Here is a 12,609-nt window from a genome sequence, read left to right as displayed (position 1 = left end):
TTTTTGGGGGGAAAATGGGGGTCTCGACATATCCGAGTACTAACCTGGTGTTGCCCGGCTATTTATTTATCCCAGCAAAGCTGCACTTTCTTATATACTGTTGAATGACTGCGTGACATCATTCCCAAAGTTTCACACAATTGGTCAAAGCAGCTCCATCTCTATAAAGCACGTCACACATGTCACCCCATTCCCACCCACACAGTATTTTTTCCCCAGATAGTAAGTCATATGTATATCAAGCTTGGTTGAAATCTCTCCATGCGTTTCAGAGTTACGCTGGAACATACATACATACAGAGATACATCTGATTTTATATATCTATAGATCTATAGATCTATAGATATAGATATATATATAGATATATGGTATATTCTGTCATGACATTTTGCATTCCATCAAAAAGGTCAGAATATTCTACCAACTAGTCAGATCATTTATATACTACTAGTCCTTAAGCCTGTTACATTAACGGGTGCTAGAATAGATGTGTGTGTCTGTCTTTCTTTCTCTCTCCTTGGCTGCTGTCTGTCTTCTGTCTCTCCCCGGCTGTCCACCACCACCCCTTGCCTGCTCCCCCTGTCCAACAACAGCCTTTCTCCCTTCCTTTTACCTCCCCATGTCCAGCAGCACCCATTCCCTGCTCCCCCTGTCCAGCAGTACCTGCTCCCAAACCGCAGCTGCTTCCGTTGCAGGTTCGGCCTCGTGCTGAGGCCTGGACTTTTGTGAAAGTACCCCTTTTCCCTTACTTTCTCTCAGTCCTTGCGTCTGTGGTCCTCTTAGACCAGGGGCGTCAAAGTCCCTCCTCGAGGGCCACAATCTAGTTGGGTTTTCAGATTTCCCCACTGAATATGTATGAGATCTATTAGCATACAATGAAAGCAATGCATGCAAATAGATCTTATGCATCTTCAGTGGGGAAATCCTGAAAACCAGACTTGATTGCGGCTCTCGAGGAGGGACTTTGACGCCCCTGTCTTAGACTGAGTGAGGGCGGGAGAGGGGGAGTCGCCGGCACGTTCCCCACCTCCTTGCGTCTGTGGTCCCCTTAGACGGAGTTAGGGCGGGAGTGGCGTGAGAGCAGGAGGGGGAGTCACCACTGGGGTGGTCGCCATTTCAAACTGCGTGCCTCCGCATACACAGTAGGAGCCAGAAAACCACCGCACACAAAAACACCACAGGCTCGATCTATTGGCACGGAGCTATGATCACGGACGCAAGGATCACGAAGTTTGAAGTGCGCATGCACGCTTAGGGTTTTATTATAGCGGATACCTCTTTAAAAAAAATTTTAAAAAGACACTAAATAAGATGACTAGATCCATTAATTTGATATTTAAGTAACAAAAAACACAAACTACCCATAATAATGTTCCTAAGTGATAACTTCACAATGCCAGCGGATGAATAGGTGGTATGAATACCAACTCTTTCAAATCAGTGCTTCTGGAAATCCATTTATCTGTATAAGTCTTGCTCTACATAGCTAAAACCAAGAATTTATAACATGGATGGCTTTCCTGCTGAGGAAATATGCCAGATGTAGGGTGGCTCTGCCAAGATTCTGTTAAATAGTGTTTCACATCAAAACATTGAATCCCAAATTAGGGTTAGGCAATGGGACATGAGCTTTCCAGGACACATGCATATTCAAGCCCCAGACTTTTGAACAGAAATCAGGTATTAATTTCAACTGTCACCTAACAGATTCCTTAGTTCACCCTGCTAGTTGTTTGTTTGTTTCTTTGTTTGTTTTGGGGGGAGAGTAGGATCTGGATGATCATGGGTTTAAATCAGGGATCTCCAAAGTCCCTCCTCGAGGGCCGAATCCAGTCAGGTTTTCCCCAATGAATATGTATGAGATCTATGTGCATGTACTGCTTTCAATGCATATTCATTGAGGAAATCCCGAAAACCTGACTGGATTCAGCCCTCGAGGAGGGACTTTGGAGACCCCTGGTCTAAATTCACTAAGATACTTCTTATTCTGTGCCTTTGGACAAAAAAAAGCTTAGTGAAAAACACAGGTCAAGGTAAATTTTGTGGATTCTGAATGTGAAATATGTTCACCTCAGTGCCAAGTTTAAATGCGTCACTCACTGCAACTACTTTTTATAGCCAAGTGTGGTTCAGGGTATTTTTTTTTTCCAAGGGTTAAAGTTTGGTTTCTTATCAAAAAGAAATTAAGATTCTCTACACCACCATTTTTAAGTGGCTTTATGAAAGCAAAGCACACTTACTGATCTTTTAAAAAGTCTATTCCTGCAATATTTATTCAAATGATCCAAACCATGTCTTATTCAAACAGCATCCGGATAAATAAAAGGAGGAAGAGGGAACAGCAAGAGGAAAAATAACTGATGCTAAAGATAGTGAGCCAAAATCAAAGAAATGCTGTAGGGAAGCAAAAATGATCGAGATTCATCTTCTAAAGCAGACACCTGTCACTTTCCGTTACAAAAAAAATGGAGTTGGAGGCTACAAATTGTTTTAAGTTGATGGTAGGTACACAGTAAAACTGACAAACTTCACAACAATGTCAACCTCAAGAGGTTAAATTACTAACCACTTCAATATTTATGTTAAATTCAAATACCTGCCAGCTGATACAGTTACAGATAAAAGCAAGCCATTAACTTTACCATAGAAATTGAGCTTCCTCCCCTTCTCTCAAAGTATTTGCTCAGAAAAGCTTACACGTACAGAATATTAAACTGCAAATAATATTCCTGTCATGAGAAATCCAGGAATAGCAGGCAAGTTTTCACTAGTGAAGTATTGACAGAAGAGTGAACTGAAATTTTGGATAGATACAGTAACGGTCAAAGCAAACGAGAAAGCAGAAAATCACCTAAACATCAATGCATATAACCAAGACCAATAGTGTACATAGACAACTTAGAACTATTATATGCATTGAAATGGGTTTCTTATGTAATTACAAAATGAAGTTAAAAATTGAAGGTGTTAAAGAAAATTATGATACTTAGCATATCACTAAAAGTCAGATCACTTTTTTTTATATATCAAGGAGGTCCCCATTAAAATGCAATTGCAAACAGTTATGAACATTAAGCACTTCTAACTTTAATCCTCTCTCTCTACCAGCAAAAGGAAAATTTAGAAAAAAAGCAACCTACTCAGATGCAAAAGCTCACAGATTTATTATTTCAAAATTAAAGATACAACTTGCAAAGAATCAAATTTTCAAGTGTTTCTCTCTTCAAACATGTTTACACATCCCATGTGAGTGAAAACACTTGAAGAGCTGTACAAAAAATGCATGGGTCAAGACGACTCTGTATCTGCACTATTGGCCATATTTCCTGGGTTCTAGAGGAAGTAGCATGTCTGGTTCCAGACCCCCCCCCCCTCCAAAAACAAACAAACAAACCTGAGGTAGACAAGATAAGGAACACTGAAACAAAATCAGGCAGCATGAATTAAGAACTCCAAAGATCCCATCTTTAGACCTTCATCAACATGTTGGTGTGTAGAACTGATGCAGGGTCATATTAGAATAGGCTAAGAGCCAAAGAAAACCAGGATGAAATCACACCAATACTCCTTATAACCCTGTTTTGGTTAATTTAACCATCTGATCCAAAGCAGTATTCTATGTTAGTATGTGTTAGGGGAAGATTCTCATAACTAAAATGTGCCTTTAATGTGCTTGCTAAACCGGTTCCACCCGGTTTAGTGTACATGTATTTTAGCGGCTGATTAACAAAACAGCTTACTGTAGTCTTAAGTGCCTGGGCCAAATCAGAGCCTTAAGCCCCTCCACGGCACATTCCAGGATGCGCCAGGAAGGGAAGGCCATCTTGTAAGACTGAATTACACATTTTGGTGGGCAAATGTTTGTACCACTTATAAGTATGAGAGAATGAATGCAGAATGTTTAGAGTTGAGTAATACATTTAATAAGGTGTGGAGCCCATTGACTACATTCGTTGCATTGCAATAATTGTCATGTATCCCTCTTTTTATTAGATTTCCTTACACATCCAGGGGTGGGGGTGGGAAATGTATTTTGATTATTAAAATTATTTAATTATAATATTGTAATAACATAGTATATCTTCTTGTATTAATAATTGGGAGGATGGGGGGAGAAAATGATTGTTTTATGTATTAATTGTGTTTTTAATAGTGCGTTTTATGTAGTGTTTATATTCAATGAATTGTATTGCACTGTCAAAGTTTGAAAATCAATAAAGATTTATAAAAAAAAAAAAAAAAAGAACCAGGCCTCCCAGCTGGAGCAGGTAGGCGTCCTTCCGGCTGGACTTCATGAATAAGGTAGGGAGGGGTAGGGGGTCATCAGAAAGATGGTTTGGGCAATGGCAAGAGGGAGTGGACATCTCACCTGTTGCAGGGTGGATAGTAGTGCTGGGGAATTGTGTTCAAGATTGTATTTCTAACTGAAATGTCTTGGTTTCTTCGCTGTTGTGAACCGCCTAGAACTACTGGTGGGGCGGTATACAAGAAAATAAAATTATTATTATATCTCTCCCGCTACAGGGTGGGAAGAGAGTGAGTACTAACGTCAGGGGATGATGTGACATGGCAGGAGAGAGGGGGCATCTCTCCCACAGCAGGGTGGGTAGTGTTGGGAGATTGTGCGACGCAGCGCAAGAGTGGGCATCCCTCCCACTACCAGGGTTGGGTGTCCGGAGGTTGTGCGAGCGCAGCAGCAGAAAGTGGGCATCTCTCCTGCTGATCTTTGATTTGCTTTGGTGGTTTGTTTGGGGGGGGGGGTTAAATATGTAGGTGTATTCTGCACATATGCTGATCGCAACCACCAGTGACCCATCTCAAGTAAATTTAACAAGCCTACATGAACATCCGCAAACCTGATTTGCATGCGGGGTCTTTAGAGAATGACTCGCCTTTTTGAAATCGTTACAATAGTGACCTTGGTAGCAGCCCATCAAATTTTATCGTGAAGTTTTGAGAATCTTCCTCTCAGTAACTATAACAGATCCCACTACATTAAATGGAAACTTCAAAAAGAGCAGGTGTTAATGCATTAATGTGTGCTAACGTGCAATAGCATCTTTTAATAAAACTAGTGCTTAGCTTTTAAGCCCTCTGGAAATAAGGAAATACCTCCTATACCTGAACATTGCTTGCACTGAGTTACCAATTAAAGTATACAAGCTAAATCTTAAAATCCAAGTTTCCAAGGCATTTGTTATCCCGCACATCAAGTGATGCATTGAAATATAGACAACTTCCAAATATTTTTTTTCTTTTAAAAGAACTCTTTCAGCAGCATTCATCTTAGTAATAAAAATGCACCATATGCTTAATTTAAGAAACATGGCAAGAAAGATTTAAGGAACCTCTTAACCCTTTCAGGACCAAGGGACATATTTGTCCCATAACTTTAAAATCCTATAAATTTTGATTGGGATAGTCTACAGTTCTAAATTTGATATGTACGGATTCCATATGATACTGCCTTTATGTAAACAAACTGGTTCCGACATTCATTCATTAGCGTCGTTGCCAGATTGACGAGAAGATTCACTTGCCACACTGTCCATAAGCCAGAAGTGTGATTTTTTTTTTTAAAATAATATTTCACAAAAAAAATCAATTTTTTGGCATCTGCAAGCCCTTTTTACCATAAAAATGTCATCAAAACCACAAAAATTGGCCTACGATCCTTATGGTCCTGAAAGGGTTAAGAGGTCATCTACTCATAACTGATGGAACTGAATACATTATCTCTTGGTTACTCTTGAGCACAACCAAATAAGATTTTGTTGGGCTATCCCAGACGCCATAACAAAGTGCCCACTATAAAGTATTATGAGGTATTCCAAACCTCAAGCATTTCTGTAACATAAGCACAATCAGCACATCTATTGACTGGGACTATACTAAGCAACTCAGCTCCATACTTGCTACAGTATATGTCCATAAACAAAATGTTTTATATCAATGCAGACACAAAACATGCTACAGAAGTTAAAAAATTGTGGCCACCATGCCTGACTCCATTTTCCCACTGCCACACAGTACAAATCCCCTGCCTGACCTGCTCCACTTCTGATCCAGCAAAGTGTCTCTGAAACCCAAAGAAAAAAAAAAATATGGTGATGCTAGCAACCAAAGGAAGGAGGTAGCAACAAAATTAACAAACAGTAACATATCCTCTTCTGTTTCTGGAAAAGGCAAATGAAAAAAAATGATGCCTCCTCTTCAGTGAAAAACATGTAAATTTTAAAAAAGGTTCATTGAGGACTTGTGTGAGATTAACAAATATCACTAAGTTTTTAGTTTTTCTTTATTGATTTAATTTGCAATTCCTATAAATTATTATGTGTTAACCTCTCTTTCTGTACAAGATTTATGCCTGGAAATTATTTGAAAATTGAATGAATAAGTTAAAAAAAAAAAGTTCATTTTTTACACTTGAATTTTATACTCAGTCTTATCTAAAAGTAGATGGAAAATCAAAAGCTATTTAAAAGGACAGGACAGAAAATAATCATGGTAAGAGGACCTGAGAAGCAACAGTGTGAAGAAAACAGGGGGAAAGGAAATATGCAGGATGGAAAAGGGAATGAAGGAGGAACTTGTTAATGGCATTCTCTCCGTGTTTCAGCTTCACCATTTAAAATCTGAAGCAACATATACATACAAAATAAAACAAAAATTCAGTCTAAGCTAACGTCTCTCTTCATCCAAATAAGCACAACAATTTATATATCACAAAAGCGTTTTGGTACTATGCGTTTTACAAAAGAGATGGGCTGACCATGTCAGTGAGCTACAACAGATATTGGCATCTTGACAAGTTAACAACAGTTTCATATCAATATGTTACTTTGGAGGGATTACAAGAATTTTGAGAACAGACTGGTTTTTAATAGCTTTCTAAAATACATATTCGAGGTTGATATGCTGACCATTTGGCCCAGTTCGTTATTCCTGGAAGCGGCTTGGTATGATAAAGAGTTGGTTAATGAATCCACACTGGTAAAGCCTCTAACCTGACTTCCACCAGAGAGCCATTTCCTACTTCGTCAAACGACTTTCGGTTTAATAAATCAGCTACAGGTAAACGCGCCCATGCAGTCTCGCGACTGCAGCCCAGCCCAGCGTGTCATCACGCAAATGAAGAAATGCTAATCTTACCGATTTTTTTTTTTTAAGTAGCGAAAATTGCAGACGGGGAAAAAAAAAAAAGTTACTGATGACTCGTAAAGCACACAGAAAACACATGCAATGCAGGTTTGGGGGGGGGGGCAAGGTAGAGCGGTGCGCTAAGCACATCGAGGGCTCCCCCAAACTGAGCAGGACAGGCTACCTACCCACGGCCGGTGCATCGTACTCGTCCCCCAGGAGGATCTCGGGAGCCGAATAGGCCAGGGAGCCGCAGCTGGTGGTGAGCTTCTTGCCGGGCTGGAATTTGTTGCTGAAGCCGAAGTCGGTGAGCTTGACGAGCCCCTGCTTCTCGAAGAAGACCACGTTCTCGGGCTTCAGGTCGCGGTGCACGACGTGCAGCTTGTGGCAGTAGGAGATGGCGTGCACCACCTGCGCGAAGTAGCGCTTGGCCAGCTCCTCGCTCAGCCCGTCCTCGTGCTTCATGATGTAGTCGAACAGGTCGCCGCCGTCGCCCAGCTCCAGGATGAGGTAGAGCTTGGTCTGCGTGTCGATCACCTCGTAGAGGCGCACGACGTTGGGGTGCTGCACCAGCTTCATGCAGCGCACCTCCTGGAAGAGGTGCCCCGTGGCCAGCGAGTCCAGCTTGGTCTTGTCGATGACTTTCACCGCCACCTTCTCGCCCGTGAAGACGTGCCGCGCCAGCTTCACCACGGCGAAGTGGCCCCTGCCCAGGGTCTTGTCCAGGTCGTAGAGCCCCGCGATCTTGCCGTCGTAGCCGCGCTTGAAGCCGGCCATGCCGCTGCGGGGGGGGGGGGGGTGTCGCCGGAGGAAAGAGGACGGAGGGGCGCCTACGAGCGCTTGATGGGAGCGGCGGCCGAGGTCGCTCTCAGCCGAGGCGCTCCGAGGGTCCCATCCTCGGCGGCCGGAAGGGGAGAGTCGGTCACTGGGCGCGCGACAGCTCCCACCACCTGCCGCCCGCCCGCCGCTGAGGCCGCATCACTGAGGAACGGGGAGGGGAGCTCGGGTCACCGTGTGCCGTCTCTCTCGAACGCGCGCCACTCGCCGGAGGAGGAGGGTTGGCGGCTACGTTCTCGGTCCCCGCAAGCCGCGACTCCGCCGCTCCGCCCCAGAGCCTTTTTCTTTTACCGTTCGTGCGACAAGCCGACCCCTCCCCCTGCTCCCTCTCCCGCCCCGCGGCGTGCCGGCGTGCGCGCTTCCGTGGCCCTTCGCCCGGCCCTAGCGATGCCGGCCGGAAGTCGCCGCGGTCTGCGCGTTCCCGCGTCGGCTGTTGATCGCTCTGTGTGGTTCGTTTTGTTCGGAGGGATGGAGGGGGGCGGGGCGGGGGGGGAGAGGGAAAGGGTGTGAGCTGACGTGCGTGAGGCGCGCGCGCTCTTCGATTCGGCGCGGAGAAAAGACGACAGGGAGAAAGGAAGGGGGCGGGCTGTTGGGAAAGGGTCTCTGATTGGTTGTCCGAAGGCAAGAACGAGGATGTAAGGCACAGTTTGCTTGATATATTTCTTCTGCTCATTCTTAGAGCCTCAGTGCATTGCTATCACATACGTAAGGCTCAGATTATGTTGAGTTCTAATTATTAGAGATAATATATAGAAATAAAAGAAAACAAAGGAAATAAATACCTTTTTATTGGACTAAGTGCATTTTATGAGCTTTCGAAGGTAACCCTTCTTTAAATCAGAAATAAACAAATGTTGACAAATAATAGTAAATATAAGGAAAACATTAAAGCATTTTAGTGATATTTTCACAGGAAGAGGGAGGGGCGGGTGGGTAAGCAAGAAACAGAGGGCTAAATTTTCAAAAATTTGCATTAAAAACCGCAGCTGTTATAGTAGTGATTTTAAAAAGTGAGTCATTCTCCAAAAATCACTCATACAAATGAGGTTGGCAGAGATTAGCAAAGGTTAGCTAAATTTGCATGTGCCCATTGCTGGTGATAGTGATGAGCACATGCGCAGAATAAATGCAAAAAAAAACCCCCAAAACCCACAACAACAAATTGAGTTGCCGAAGTCAAGCAACCCTCCACCCAACAGCAGGAGAGATGCCCACTCTCTCCCACCATCAAGCAACACCCCTCCCAACACCCCCTTGGCAGCAGGAGAGATGCCCGCTCTACCACCGCTTTGTAGCTCCCCCCCCCCCCTCCCGTGCCTCTGACGACCCACGCTCTCCCCCCCTTACATTACTTAGTTGGCATTTTTACACATCCAGGAGGGGTGGGTGGGGGGGAGGGTATGGGGGGGAGATATGTATTTATTATATCATTTGATTGTTCTGAGTGCTGTTTATTGTGTTAATTGTTTGATAATCTGTTGCACTTTATGTTGGCTTTTAAAATGAATAAAGAATTTAAAAAATAAAATATCAGTATAATAAATTATGGAGTATAAGAGCAGGGCAAGAGGTATTTTTACAGCCTAATCGCTCTCTCAGAACTGAAACAGCCCACAAATGCTCCTACTCACATTTCATACCTAAATTATGGTACATCATCCCCCCATCAGTTAGAACATTAGATGGACTATGGAGCTTCAGGAAGGCTGTAAAGCACAGTTACTTACCGTAACAGGTGTTATCCAGGGACAGCAGGCAGATATTCTTTACACATGGGTGACGTCACCGACAGAGCCCTCGGTACGGACCTTTTTAACTAGAAAGTTCTAGTTGGCCGCACCGCGCGTGCGCGAGTGCCTTCCCGCCCGACGGAGGAGTGCGTGGTCCCCAGTTAGGATAAGCCAGCTAAGAAGCCAACCCGGGGAGGAGGGTGGGACGTAAGAATATCTGCCTGCTGTCCCTGGATAACACCTGTTACGGTAAGTAACTGTGCTTTATCCCAGGACAAGCAGGCAGCATATTCTTTACACATGGGTGACCTCCAAGCTAACAAAGAGGGAGGAGGGATGGTTGGCCATTAGGAAAATAAATTTTGTAACACAGATTGGCCGAAGTGTCCATCCCGTCTGGAGAAGGCATCCAGACAGTAGTGAGTAGTGAACGTGTGAACTGAGGACCAAGTGGCCGCCTTGCAGATTTCCTCGATGGGCGTGGAACGGAGGAAAGCCACAGAAGCAGCCATAGCTCGGACTCTGTGGGCCGTGACAGCACCTTCCAGTGAGAGACCGGCCCGAGCATAACAGAACGCAATACAGGCAGCAAGCCAATTGGAAAGCGTCCGTTTGGAGACAGGACGACCTATACGGTTAGGGTCGAAAGACAAAAAAAGCTGAGAAGATGAGCGGTGAGCCCTGGTACGGTCAAGGTAGTAGGCTAGGGCACGCTTACAATCCAGCGTGTGCAGCGCCTGTTCCCCAGGATGAGAATGGGGTTTAGGGAAAAAGACGGGCAACACAATGGACTGGTTGAGGTGAAAGGCTGAGACCACCTATGGAAGGAATTTAGGATGGGTACGTAGGACCACCTTGTCATGGTGAAAAACAGTGAACGGTGGATCGGCGACCAGTGCATGCAGTTCACTAACCCTCCTGGCAGAGGTGATGGCAATTAGGAAAAGCACCTTCCAGGTAAGGAATTTGAGCGAAGTTGTGGCAAGCGGCTCAAACGGAGGTTTCATGAGTGCTGATAAAACCACATTCAGGTCCCAGACGACAGGAGGAGGCTTCAGAGGTGGTTTGACATTGAAGAGACCTCTCATGAACCGGGAAACCAGAGGATGAGCCGTGAGAGGTTTTCCGAGGATAGGCTCGTGAAACGCAGTGATGGCACTGAGGTGGACTCTGATGGAGGTAGATTTGAGGCCAGCATTGGACAGCAAGAGCAAATATTCCAGTACAGTTTCCACCGCTAAAGAGGTGGGATTGTGATGATGCCGGAGACACCATGAGGAGAACCTGGTCCACTTCTGATGGTAACATTGGAGGGTGGCCGGTTTCCTGGAGGCGTCCAAAATGAGGCGGACAGGCTGAGATAGATTCTCTGGAGAGGTTAGCCCGAGAGAAACCAAGCTGTCAGGTGGAGCGAAGACAGATTGGGATGTAGTAGAGATTGATGTTGCTGTGTAAGTAGAGTAGGAAACACAGGAAGAGGAATGGGCTCCCTGGAGCTGAGTTGGAGCAGGAGGGAGAACCAGTGTTGTCGAGGCCACCGAGGGGCGATGAGAATCATGGTGGCCCTGTCCTTGCGGATTTTGGACAAGGTCCGCAACATCAGAGGAAGTGGAGGGAAGGCATACAGGAACCGATCTCTCCAATCGAGCAGGAATGCATCTGGGGCCAGACGATGAGGAGAGAAGAGTCTGGAACAGAATTGGGGCAGCTGATGATTGTGAGGCGCTGCAAAGAGATCCACCTGCGGAGTGCCCCAGCGAGCAAAGATGGAGTGGAGTGTTGGAGGGTCCAGCGTCCACTCGTGAGGTTGAAGGATGCGGCTGAGATTGTCGGCCAGGGAGTTCTGTTCGCCCTGGATATAGACAGCCTTGAGGAAGAGATTGCGGGCCGTGGCCCAGGTCCAGATGCGTAGAGCCTCCAAACAAAGGAGGCGAGATCCGGTGCCGCCTTGCTTGTTTATGTAGTACATGGCGACTTGATTGTCTGTGCTCAGGAGAAGAACCTGAGGGCAGAGAAGGTGCTGGAAGGCCCTGAGAGCATAGAACATGGCTCTGAGTTCCAGGAAATTGATGTGATGTTGACGCTCCTGCGGGGTCCAGAGTCCCTGGGTGCGGAGATCTCCTAGGTGGGCTCCCCACGCATAGGGGGAGGCATCTGTGGTGATGATCATGGAGTGAGGGGGCAGATGAAAGAGTAGACCCCTGGAAAGATTTGAGGAGTTCAACCACCATTGGAGAGATTGCTGAAGAGATGATGTCACAGAGATGGGATGAGAAAGAAGATCCGTAGTCTGTGACCATTGGTTGGCGAGAGTCCATTGAGGTGTTCGGAGGTGGAGACGTGCCAGAGGAAGGACATGTACTGTCGATGCCATGTGGCCCAGGAGGACCATCATCTGTCGGGCAGGAATGGAGGGAAGCATGAGGACCTGACGACAGAGATGGAGCAGGGTCCGCTGACGATCGGAGGGAAGAAAAGCCCTCATTAGTGTGGTGTCCAGAACTGCTCCGATGAATTGAAGTCGCTGGGTGGGAAGCAGATGCGACTTGGGGTAGTTGATCTCGAACCCCAGGAGGTGGAGGAGAGAGATGGTGTGATGAGTAGCCTGAAGCACAAGTTGAGACGTAGGAGCTTTCACCAACCAATCGTCCAAGTAGGGGAACACCTGGAGGTTGTGAGACCTGAGGAAGGCCGCTACTACTATAAGGCACTTGGTGAATACCCTGGGTGATGAAGCGAGGCCAAAGGGTAGCACCTTGTACTGATAGTGACGGTGTTGCACCTGGAAACGCAGGTAGCGGCGAGAATTCGGATTGATTGAGATGTGAGTGTAGGAACATAGCCAGTCGTGTTGAGAAAGAAGAGGATAGAGCGTGGCAAGGGAGAGCATCCTGAACTTCT

The 12,609-nt window shown here is 45.6% G+C and overlaps 1 protein-coding gene across 1 annotated transcript in view; it reads right to left on the bottom strand.

Annotated features, from left to right (window-relative positions):
* The window catches only part of SNRK (SNF related kinase), a 107,587-nt gene extending 99,157 nt beyond the window's left edge, over positions 1 to 8,430 (bottom strand). Inside the window, exon 1 of the mRNA XM_033930079.1 lies at positions 7,330 to 8,430. Within this exon, the coding sequence (XP_033785970.1) occupies positions 7,330 to 7,918 (589 nt within the window). The 5' untranslated portion in view covers positions 7,919 to 8,430. The remainder of the gene's footprint in view (positions 1 to 7,329) is intronic.
* Between the last annotated feature and the right edge of the window lie 4,179 nt (positions 8,431 to 12,609).

Source organism: Geotrypetes seraphini, chromosome 2 (assembly GCF_902459505.1).
Source record: "Geotrypetes seraphini chromosome 2, aGeoSer1.1, whole genome shotgun sequence".
NCBI classification, from domain to species: Eukaryota; Metazoa; Chordata; class Amphibia; order Gymnophiona; family Dermophiidae; genus Geotrypetes; species Geotrypetes seraphini.
This window is presented reverse-complemented; position numbering and strand designations above follow the sequence as displayed.